A 12,491-nucleotide genomic window follows, 5' to 3' on the forward strand; every position below is an offset into this window, starting at 1 on the left:
CAATAGTGTGCCTTGTAGAATAAGTGAAAACAGCTTATTACAGTAGTATGTAAGACCTAATTTGACATCAGGATTTGTTTCAGTGCCATCACCCACAGAGCAGGATGCTAAGGAAACTGCTGTGTGGAAGAGCCTGGAGACAAAGAATCAATAAAGATATGAAAAAAGAGAAGGCTCAGAAAGATGAATGATATTGTTAGGCTACAGTATAATAATACAGTATTTCAAAATAGCAATCAGGAGGTTTTATCTGCTTTTAATCAGGCTGTTTATAGAGGAGGACATTTTTCATGCAGGAAATAACATTGGCTATATACTATAACTATAAAACTATTACTTTTAAGTAGACTATGCTGGTTATATTGTTTTAGCAGCTAGTCCTTTATGGAGAAAAAATGATCACTGAACTGATAACATTTTCCATATTTCCCTCCCCCCAAAAAATTTTTACAATTTCTTATGCATGACAGATAACGTATGTATATGTTATCACTGGCAGACTAGAAAAGCACACAATTTCCCATGTAAGTTAGGAATACTGCTAAATTCATTTTCATATTTATATGCCAGGCAAATAAATAAATTGTATAATCACTCATTATCTCTCAATCTTGCACTTGCGAATTGGATTAGAGTGACTACAACTGACACTGATTATCTGAGACAGGATGTTATTAAATACCTTTGGGGGAGTTTTATAAGCCGAGATCTGTCACATTTGGAGCAGAGAGCATTTCTCTGTATTAACTTGTGTATGAGCGATTATGCAGGACTTACTAACAAAGCACTGAAAAGCAACAGAGAGTAAAATTAATATTTCTCCATTGTGTACCAGAACATTAATTTGCTTATTTCCTTAATATGCTTTCCAAAGCATATTTGCATGAAAACTGCTAGCTGTGTGCAATACAGAATGCATGGACCTAGCATTCCTAGGGTAGGTTCTCTTCCCACATGGACGCTAATGCTATATCACTTTCATTTTGTACCAGGTTTGGCAAAACTTACCAGTGCATTTTTAGCTATATAGATAGATTTGTGGCAGTCAACTTTTTCTCTGAGTTTTGGGTTCATATGAACTGCAAAACTCAAAAGACCTCATGTAAAGAGAGTCTCTCTGGGGCACCTCCCTAGCCGGGCAGGGGCCCCTCACCATGCCCAGTTTCCACCACAGAGTTGGCCTAGTACAGGCCACAGCCAACTAATCCTGGTAGTGGCCTCGCCTTTGTGGGTCTGCTTATTTTGCTTGTGGTGGAGGGGGAAGCAAAAGCATAGGTCAACACAAACCAAGGCCCTCCTGGGGTCAACAACTGCAAGGCACCACCTTACTTCATGGATGTCTGGGTAGCAACTTTGCTGGGGTCCTTATGGCTGGGTATAGCAACATAGAATATCAGGATTGGAAGGGACCTCAGGAGGCCATCTAGTCCCACCCCCTGCTCAAAGCAGGACCAATCCCCAACTAAATCATCCCATCCAGGGCTTTGTCAAGCCTGACCTTAAAAACCTCTAAGGAAGGAGATTCCATCACCTCCCTAGGTAACCCATTCCAGTGCTTCACCCAACTGCAACCGACACACCGACTGTTCCATACACTGGCATAGCAGCTTTCATGCAGACATATGGATGAATTTTAAACTGCAGGCTGCAACTTTTATTAAATTTAAATACAGTGGAGGGGCACTACCTGCCCATGACCTGTAATCTCCTACACCAAGCATTTAGGTGGTTCCAGTACAAAGGTTACAGAGCTCCTAGCATACAACCCATAACTAGTTTGGGGGTTACAGGGTTCCTATCATATAACCTGTAACTCACACTAGGGAGACAGGGCACCTACCATATAACCCATAACTCAGGGTAGGCTCTCCTCAGCCTACCCTCAAGGACCCACGTTGTTCTGAGTCCTTAAACCCTCCCCCGGCCAGAAAGACGGTGACCTCAGCCCATGAGAGCTGCAAGGTCTCACCCAAGCCCACAAGGGCCAGGAGGTTTCACCCAATCTCATGAGCCCAAGGCACCTCTGCAGAATCCCAGTTTTTATTTCTGGGAAACCATTTATTTTATCCTTTTAACCACACTGTGAACTAGCCAAAAGGGGGCACCAGCAACTAGCTTGGGCACACACCCCTAACCAGCCCCCTGATATCAACTCCTGCCCAATCCTTTCCCACACATTCCTTCGCCATATGTCAGCGCCTCCATTTGGCAAACGCACACCAGGCATATCAGACTCTGAGGTCCTATTACCAGGGGATACCAAGCCCACAGTTAGTCCTTCAGCTGTCACAAGCCAGTGTTATAGACTTGTTGAGGCCATCACCAGTGGATCCCTATTGACAACTGGTGAGCTTCCAGAATCTGTCAATCTGAAATCGAGATGAACCATCGGCAGACACCATTATCCGCTCCTGGGACTTGCATTGCACGAAAAAGGATGTTAAAATACAGGCAGTGTAAAATGAAGACCCTTGCCAGCCTCCTTACCCAAGTTAGCAAAATGTCTATTTATAATATGAACCGTGAACCTGTGCATGGTTGAGAACTGTTCCACAGGGAGGCAGCCGTGACATATTTCTTCCTTTGGGCCAAAGAATGGCTGCTTGTAGTATCCTAGAGTGGAATGGGGACTCAATCACTGAGGCAGCTAACCCCTGGGCCACGAGGATACCACAAACACACTCCCTAGAAACCAGGAGGGAGATGGGTGTGGGAGAACCAAGTCTCAAATTCACACTCAAATGTTTTGGGGTAACAAGGTAGAAAGGGGGGCATGTAAAAGCTCAGTTCCATAGGTTAAAATGACTTGGTATGGATTTTTGAAGGCTGTATACTGGATTGCTAGCAGAATGTTTACCATGTGCATAGTTGACATGAATTTATGAAAGGCAATGGCAGAAAGGCTATCCAGGCAATAAACTTGTCCAGGCAATAAGTCAGTGGGTTTCCCTAGGATGCCAATCAGCACCCTAGCTACACTCACTTCTGTAGGGGAGGTGATGTGCCAGTATGACAATGATCCTGCTATATCCAAGCCAGCCTTATGGACTTGTCTAATACAAGTGTGAGGAACCCCAAATGACTCTTTGGAACAATATGTGTGAAGTGGATTTCCCACAAAGTGCCTGGAGAAAGGGTTTGCTTCAAGCAAGTCTGTTTCAGCAGCCTGCCTCGGCCAGAAGTAACACAGTGAAAGCAGGGAACTGATCAGTCAGACTATATCCCCATCCAAATGGAGTGAAACATGGGTCTCCATCCAAGAGAGGCAATGACTGTGGAACCGGAATCCTAAGTGTTGGTACCCTTGCCGAACTCCTAAAGGGAAATAGAGGTGCAGTTGCCCTAAAATTGTGACATATAACCAGGAGCCATTATCCAGAACACAAAGTTCAGGTGGCCTCATGACTACCTGAAGTTCCATCAGTGTAATTTCTTTTGCCTCTTTAAGAGCCTCTGTCAGTGCCTTCACCAATTCCAGCTTCTCTGCAGGTAACCTGGAAACACAACAAACTGTGTCCAGTTCAATGCCTAGGTATGTTACAACTTTGAATGGGATCGTCTGTTTTTTCAACGGTGAGGGGGGAACCCCAAGGCACTCAGCTAAATTCGGAAGCGTGTACTCACCATTGTCTGTCCCAAGTTTTCCTGCAAATTATAAGTCATTGAGATGGTGCACTAAGTGATTCAGGCCAATCTTGTATACAATCACCCACTCTTTTGTAAGCAGCACATGATGCTGTGCACAACATGGGCATAGCTTTATCAAAATAGTAGTCACCTTCAAACTGAAATCCTAGCAAATTACAGTCTCTGAGATGCATTGGAAGCAACCTGAATGCAGACTTGATGTTGCATTTAGCTAACATCACCCCAGGGCCACATACCTTGACTGTGGCTTCCTCTGTATAAGATGAAAAGTATCTCATCCAACACGGGGGGGGGTCTATATAGGCAGGTGAGTGGCATTTAGGTTGCCACCAATCCCTTATTCAGGGGAAATTCTCCAGGCTGAATCTCTAGCTAGTTTAAGTTCATTTTGTGAATTGGAGAATCCAGTCCAGTGGTTGTGTGTGATCCCTTGTGAAGCTTGCAAGCCTTGCTCTTTCATTAGGAAAATGTTTGCGGGGTTTTTGATTGGGTTTGTTGGGTTTTTTTTTATTAAACTCATTGGTTGACAAGTGTCATTAGTTTTGGAAAAAATCTTTGACTGAATTCTCTTTGTTGCCTTTGGAAGACATTAAGAAGCTAGTTATTTAAATGCAGTCTCCAGTTATGTACCTATTGATCTGCAGATACAAAATGGAGGCTGCACTGAGACCTCTTTCAAATGCAGGAACTTAATTTGTACTCCTACAGGTTTGTTTTTTTTCCCCCAATCACCACTTGATAAGAATGTGAGCACAGAAAGAAGTACCATAAGTGTTGGTGTATATCAAGTAATTAATTAACATATGTTAATTAATTAAGGGGCACAGGGTGGGCTGGATAATCACAGCAGGAAGGCAAAGACAGAAACAATCAAACATAAGATTGACAGCTCACTAAAAAAGCACTCAGCACAAATGTACAATAGAAATTAGACATTTCTCCTTGCCTCCTTTATTAATTTTCAGGTTTGTCTAACCTGTAAGATAGTGTGATGGAGAAAAATCCACTGAATCTCAGGCTGTCCCTTATTTTTACATCCTCACAGATGTCTGCCCACACATGATCCATGTCAGACTCCAAACTAAGAGAAAACAAGCTTCTCAGAGGCTGTGAGCTTTGCTCTTTTTATAAACCGTGTTACTGTCATGTAAGTGGTAGACTGTGCCCGTCTCCTATTCAGCTGAGCAGGGAAACAAGGTGTATAAGCCCCCTCTCCAGCATTTATACAATCCTGCTCAGCCAAGACAGACACATCCTGCTCTTGGGTCTGGTGCAGAACCAGCCCAGATGTCTTGAATACTTTCTTCTTTGCGCAAAGGGGTGGAGAGGGAACATTCCTGTGGCTCCACCCTCTTGCTGGCCAGAGTAGGTGTTCAGGCACGTACAGAGAGGAGAGGGAAGGAATGTAAACTACGCCCTTTCAAAGGCTGCTGTAATTTACCTCATTGCCCCTCAGTTTCCTCCCCCTTTCAGAACAAGAGGGGAGCAGGGTTTGATTGTGCTGAGGGATGTCTCTGAGATGCCCCCAGTGCTAGTCAGGCCTGGGGTAGAGCAGTTTATGTATCAGCACCTGCTCAGGGCTGTGCCTAAAGCATCATCTATCCCTAACTAATCGCAACAAGATTTCAGAGAAACAGGAATGTTTGCCTGAAATGAGTTACTGGTGGCTAAGCCATAGCACCCCGGTACTTATTCTCAAACAAGAAACCTCAGCTGATCCAAAATAACAAACTTCTCAATGTTTAATCAACAGCTGAAGCATGACAATATCTAGAAACTAATAAGCCCTTCTTTTATTTACACTGGAGTATCTAATTTTCAACATGCCAGCATGGTTAGGCATCGTTTCACTTATTATTCATTAAGATGCTAGAGTATTGGAAGCATACCAGACCACATCGCAAGATAGCAAAACTACAGCAGTTTCTTCAATCAATTGTTAATTGTGAGATGCATATAAAACTGCCCTGTGCATTGGTTACATTAGAACATCAGCAAGATTATTCCCTCATCTATAGATCATATAGATTTTTCAGGGTTCTTTTAAAGCACTCTCTGATCAGATTCTTCTGTGTGGTGATACATAGCTAGCATTTCGCTATGGGGTTAATAGATGCTTTGCACAATTCTTCAATTTCAAAAGGGGAACTTTCATTTAAATTCTAAGTTAAATGGCAGGCTGCGGCCCTTATTTTCACAAGTAAAGGCATTATTCTGCTACCCACACACTCAAACAATGGGTATTATTATCATAGAGTATTAGTCAATGTGCGTAAATCTTGTAGTTGATCTTTAATGGCTACTCTAATCCAGAGGGATTATTTTCTTTAATTATATTATTTGCTTTGGCAAAGTCCCATTGAGCCAAATTCTGTCCTCAGATTTATCTACATTAATCTAGAATGATTTCACGGCCTTGACTGAGCAAAATTTTATTATAGTCCTCCCTGGGAATTATCTGAGGAAGGCTTAGGTCCTCAGGATTTGGCACAAAGCTACTACTATAGTAATAAAGTATACTTACACAGTGCTGTTCATCATGGTATTCAAAGTACATCCCTTGCTTTTGAGATGTAGCTGTTGCCAGCTTCACTTTACCTTAACAGCAGCAATCAGCAAGGTTGTCCTTTACATCATTGTTCCAGTTCTGTTCATTCTCAATGCAGGGTTATGCAGGTGCAGCAATTACACTCTGTTCTATATATGCATCCCACTACGTATAGAGAAGCCTACAAAAACACATGCTGATGGGTCATTCCTTATAATACTAAGTGCTCTAATTATGAACACTGGAAAGTAGGATATCCTGTACACGTTGTCATTAGCCATCAGATACACTACACGCTATATAAACGTTCTTGGTTGTTAAATATGAATCGTAATTAAGTGAACAAAATCATGGTCTTTGTTTCCATGCCAGGAAGTATTAAGCTGCATTTTTAGGCATGCATGAGAACAATCTGGATTCAGCTTGTAGGGCCAAAGCCTATAGTTCTTACTCAGATATTACTCAGGAAAACCTCCCATTGACTTTAGTAGAAATTTGCCTAAATAAGGACTGAATAGAATACTGGGAAATATCCAGTCTTCCCAGTACTGCTTGATGTTAATGTTGGGCAGTGATAAATATTGTACAGGAGTTCCCGTTGATGGTATGCCTACCTGTTGTCCTTTCGTTGGCTCTGAATCCACTTCTGCTGAGTGTTAATCATGGTTTATGTTGCTTGTTCAGGTTTATTCGCTTTTGTATTTTCCATTTTCAGCTAACATTTTACAGCTATTTTTCTGCTGCTGTTGGATGCGCACACTACATGGAATGCGGAACTTGAATCTCAGCCCAGATTTAATTAAACATACTACTGCCACAGTGCACACAAGTTACTTTGTTGGCCCAATTGATACAAAATATATATCTGTTTAACCTCATGTGGTACAGTGGAATTATAAAGACCTAATTACTGAGCGGGTGCTGCTCTAATGAAGTCAATGAGGATGCACCCATTTAGACCCACGGTGAGTTTGGTCCTACAAATCTTTTTTGTGAACTACAAAAAGGTCTCATGCAAGATAACCAACAAAGATGTGGGTTGAAACAACATCTTGTGTGTAGATTTAGTATTGCTTTACAGTAATATAGTGTGACTTTCAATACATTACTTAAATATCTAAATTATGTCATAAGCTGCTTGTAAACAGGTTGTCTAGCTAGGTTTCCACTCAGATGTCTTATGAGCCATACCTAGCCATGGTTTATCCTCTATTCATGCTGCAGGGTACGAAATTCCTGGGTGCCAACTTGCCTATGGCAACCTAGAATTCTCCAGGGCAGGCTCGCAAAATCTTCACCTACCCTCTGGGACAGGTAATTAAAAAATGATATTTTGTTAAATTATGCTTTCTTTCTAACTTTCTCATGTCAGTAACTTGTTTCTTTTCTTCACATCAGTCTTTAGTTGCTCACACCCCAATTATACAATATTTCTGAATCAGGGAAGTAGCAGCAAATATATTTGATAGTATTCTAGGTGATTGTCTCATGGCAGTTTGTAGTAATTGTTGCCAATATGTATAAAAGCTGCAGTATTTCAGATTCCTGCTATTAGTTAATAGCTTTTCTATCAGTGTGGTTATGAAAATACATTCACATTTCATCCATTATTGGTGCAACAGTAATTTGACCAGGTTACATTTCTTAATTGCCAATGTTTATATATTTCTAGATCTCTTTTGTTCTTTTTTTTCCCTTGAGCTCCATGAGTCAGGTTCTCTCAAAGAAATAGGTGCATAGATGATGAAAGGATATGCTGGAGATGGGCTTACATAGAGCAGTCATGATTAATTTTAGCTTGATGTTCCTATATAGCACATAGTATAAAGTAAACTAAACTAATGGCTTTTTCCATTTTTTCCACATATTTGTCTTTCATTTTCTCCTAATATCTCCATGGATTTCTCCTTTGTTCCTTTTGCTGGTATCCACCCAACATCATTAAAAGTTGCTGGTACCTAGAAATGAAACTGTTCACTCATCCTGTATAATTTTCACTGGGACAAATATTCATAAGACAAGAAAATAATGATAGGTTTACCCTTAGGGTGTCTTGTTGCAATATGCAGATTTTCCTCAAAGAAGTGTTGTGATTTCCGAACCTTACAGAGATCTTAGAGCAATAAAGAATATATATAGGATTCTTCCTGTAATATACAGTGTGCCAAGAAGTATCTGGGGTACTGAAGAGGGGGACTAGCCATTTGACATTTGGAGAGAAGTAGACTTCCACGAGCGGCAAACATGTCATATATTGGGGAAGCAGTTTAAATTACAGTAGATATTTTCTAATCCTTAAATTCACTGCAAATGACTTCTATTTTTACCATGGTCCAGATATGAGAATAACTTTGCCTCATGGCATTTCTGCTTCTTGTCCTGGCTGAAACCAGGAAGTGACCAACGAAACAAAAATTAAGCAACATATTTCAACCCTTATAAAAAGAGAGTTTGAGTTTCAATTTGGTTTGATGTTTGGGAATTCATTTTAATCAGAACTAATTTGCCCACCCATAGTATAACCATTCAGCGTGATCTTACATGTGTTACTTTTTAAATGGATTACTATCATGGAGATTGGAGGGCTTGACTGTGGCATAAGGTACAGTATATAGTAGTCTTGGTTTATGACCAGCTAACCAGTTTTATTCTTATAATGCCTGCTAAGCACACCTGAAATTCACTCACTGCCCATTTGTAGTCCTTAGTTTCTAATAAAAATGTGCTTGCACTTAGGGGAAAAATGTCACAGCTGGATTTCAAACACTCCCAAGTTTTAGGATATTCAGATCCTGGATTTTGGATCAGGCCATTTCTAGTTCCTCCAAAAATGTTTAGCAACTTTTAAATGGAGCAAAGTAAGCCTAAAAGATGATGCTAATATTATTGCATGAGCATCTGAAAGAACTGCAAAATGAACCAACCAAGCAAAAATAATTTTGTAATGATAAAATCTAAAAATTATTATGAGTTTTAAGTTAAATACTCCCAAACCACATACAAACTGTTCAAAACTTAATTCTTAAAGCATATCTGGAAATCTCACCAGAATTGGCTTTCTGGTTGTATTTTAGGAGTTCTGCTTCTGGTTGGGACTAGGAAGTGCATAGGTGTGTGAAAATGAAAGATACTAGCTATAAAAGTTGTCAGAACATGTAAAATGTGGGCAGATTGAATTTTATCAAACCTGGTTCACCCATGATTTAAAAAAAAACAAAAAACACTCCAGTCACTTCATAAAGAAAAGTCTCTTTCGCACTTCAGAGAGCACAAAAGTGGCCCCTGTACTAAGTACAGTACTGTAGGCTGCATTTAAGTAGTAAGTATCTCTTGGCAAAAGGCAAATTCAGGCCATTTCAGCCAGTTTCTAATAAAAACATTAAAAAATTAAGCCACTTTAATCAGTAAATGAGTTCTTGCAGCCACTACCTGGGCAGGGCTGACGGAGACAGAATGCCTGGGCAGGAGCTTGCCGTACAGTGCTTTTCACACCTGCTGATGAACAGCGCTGCATGTGCTCACCTGAGCATCTGCTGCCAGATGTTAGCCCTTCTGATGCCATGCTACAATCCCCTGCTTGCTAACCTGGCTCTCTACTGCTAAGGGAGAGCTATTGACTAGTCCTTGTCCCCAGTGTATCCACACAGGAGAAGACAGAATTTAGCCCTATGCTGAAAATCCAGTTGAGCTGAGTGTGTAGAATAAAACTACCCACTGCTCAAATAATAAGTCATGACACTGGAACGGGAGGAACAGTTGTTTGAACTGATTTCACAACATGCTGAGCAATGGCAGACTTGCTAGAGGTGTACTCATTTAGATTCTTGCAAAATAGGAAACTTGTCAGTTTGCAAGTCCTAAAAAAGTGCAGCGCAGCATCTAAAACAAAGAGGTGAGGATCAAAATAATGAACTAACGATGGCAGCACACATCTGATTTGCCATAATAGCAAGCTGATCACCTAGCTGAAAATCATTTGCAAATGTCAGCAAACTGAAGATATTTTTAAATACTCAGCTACACAGATTTCATTCAGGTAACATTAGGGGCCATTTCTGCCCCCAGGTAAGCTCTCAATACTCCCATTCAGCTCAGTAAGTATTGTACACGCGTAACTGAGAGCAGCATTAGTGCCCAAGGAATCTGAATTACTTTTTACAGGACATAGATTGTTCAGGCTAAATGATGTTCTTTAGCTCACCCCATCAAGCGTTGGTGTTTCTGGTGTCTACGCACTGGAGATATATTGTGTTGCCAAAAACCTTGCACAAAAATCCCTATTATTCATCCTCTCTCTCACAGCATGCTGCTCTGACTATAGAGCACAGCCATTGTGCGATGGAGAGCATAAAATAAGAACAGTCCTATAGCAGCTGCCAGTAGAATTTCAGCAGTTACCAACAGTTACCACCCAAGATATCTGAAATGCCACTGCTGTTTCCCATTCCAGGCAACAGCTGTATTGCCTCTGATCCCTTACTGTTGGCAGATGTTTACTTTCTAAAGATTGATTCCTGTATAGTCGCATTTTGGGTACAACACAAATTGCTTGTGTGGCTTTTGCCATGAAAGGTGACCAGAGTGCAAGTGTGAATAATAAAATGGACAACCAGTTAATGAAACTTATTAATATATAGATACACTCTACATACTGGGTATGGGGAGGGGAAAACATTGCTCTTTCTAACTCCTCCTTACAGAACCAACCTAAGATGTCGTCTCTCAGAGCCAGAAGAATATAGCTACAAACCCTCTGTAAGTGCCTGACGTGAAACAAAATTTGATGTCTTCCACTGTTGTATGCAGTGTTGTTGCAGCTGTGTTGGTCCCAGGCTACTAGAGAGACAAGGTGGGTCAGGTAATATCTTATTGGACCAACTTCTGTTGGTGAGAGAGACAAGCTTTTGGGCTTGCACAGAGCTCTTCTTCGAGTGTGGATACTGAGAATGTTTCCCAGACCTGAAGAAGAGCTCTCTGTAAGCTCCACAGCTTGTCTCTTACCAACAGAAGCTGGTCCAATAAAAGATACGACCTCACCCATTTTGTCATTAAACCAGCAGCCCCTGGGGAAGCAGTCAGATGCAGGTGAGCTTTAAACTGAAATAAAGAAAGCAGGAACAAGGAGAAAAAAACAGAGGGGAAAGAAGTTGCCAAATGTGGGAGATTGTACCCCTCCATCTATCAAGTTCTTTGAATCTGGCTGCTTTATCTGAACTAGGACAGGAGCTGATTCTCTTTCCCTATGCCACATCATCTTTCCATAGATCTTCCCTTTCCTTTTAAAGGAAGTGATAAAAGAAAAAATTCAATGTGCCTCTGTTCATGGCGCTTCACTGATCCTTACCATGTACTGAATTCTGACAGGCATGCACCTTTCTGCTACAGAAAATGAACATTTAAGACAGACACAAAACAAAATGGGGCAGTGTGTGGGTGATCAAATGAGCTTCTCCTTAGCAAAGCCATAATAGTGTTTTAATGTAGCTGTCAAGCTATTCTAGATGGATCAACAAAATAAAAGAAAGTCGAAGAAGAAGGAAGAACCATTAACATTATTAGAATATAATGTTATATGCATGAGAGCTGATGTGGCAGGTCTTCCTTAGTAATAGCCTGAGGGAGTGGAGGAAGTACTTATTCTTAACTGCAAGCCAAAGCAGTCATTGACAGCCCCTCTCCCCGGTCCCAGAAGTTGTGTCAAAGTGATTTGGTGTGATTTAGGGATGCTTTATGAACTGCCTAGAGAGCTTCCACTTAGCTTCCAAACTGTAGTGGCAAAATAGAGGTCTACCTCAAATTTTGCTATCCCCATTTCTTCTTATTATTCAGGACTTACTAGCCTGGATTCCCTAGAAAAATAGAAGGCAGATCACTGGGTCACTCTCTGACACTGGAGGATATAAAAGGTAGTCAATGTTCGTACAACTTAAACTGACTTGCTACAGTGACAGACAACTTCCCAACAGTCTGTTAGGCAAGTTGAGCTATTTGTTACAAATAAATGATCTGAGAGACTCAGCCCTTTTTCTTCTTTCTGAATCGTCCTTATGACTGCAAATGTATTTTTGTTTTTCACACTTTTTTACCAAATAGTTTATGCAACCATATATCAGCAAATAACCGAAGTGAACAATTTGCGATGCTCGATGTGCGATTGCTCATCTAAGTCACCAGGATTTTTTTTCTCCCTGATTGGATGACTGGAACTTTTTTAAGAGAGGAGAATAGAGAAAAGTAAACAACAAGAAGAGAATACCTTTGTACAAAACCCAGTATCACACATGAACAAAGTGGT

The 12,491-nt window shown here is 40.9% G+C and overlaps 1 protein-coding gene across 5 annotated transcripts in view; it reads left to right on the plus strand.

Moving 5' to 3' along the window:
- Window positions 1-12,491, plus strand: part of BEGAIN (brain enriched guanylate kinase associated) — a 252,168-nt gene that overhangs the window by 116,528 nt on the left and 123,149 nt on the right. For 3 of the 5 annotated variants that reach the window (XM_030558745.1, XM_030558746.1, XM_030558747.1), the window contains one exon: window positions 7,421-7,510. The exons of the other annotated variants lie outside the window; for them this stretch is intronic. In XM_030558745.1, coding sequence (XP_030414605.1) covers window positions 7,421-7,510 — 90 coding nt within the window. The remainder of the gene's footprint in view (window positions 1-7,420; window positions 7,511-12,491) is intronic. 5 annotated transcript variants of the gene reach the window in all.

The sequence above is a fragment of the Gopherus evgoodei genome, chromosome 4, assembly GCF_007399415.2.
Source record: "Gopherus evgoodei ecotype Sinaloan lineage chromosome 4, rGopEvg1_v1.p, whole genome shotgun sequence".
Classification (NCBI taxonomy): Eukaryota; Metazoa; Chordata; order Testudines; family Testudinidae; genus Gopherus; species Gopherus evgoodei.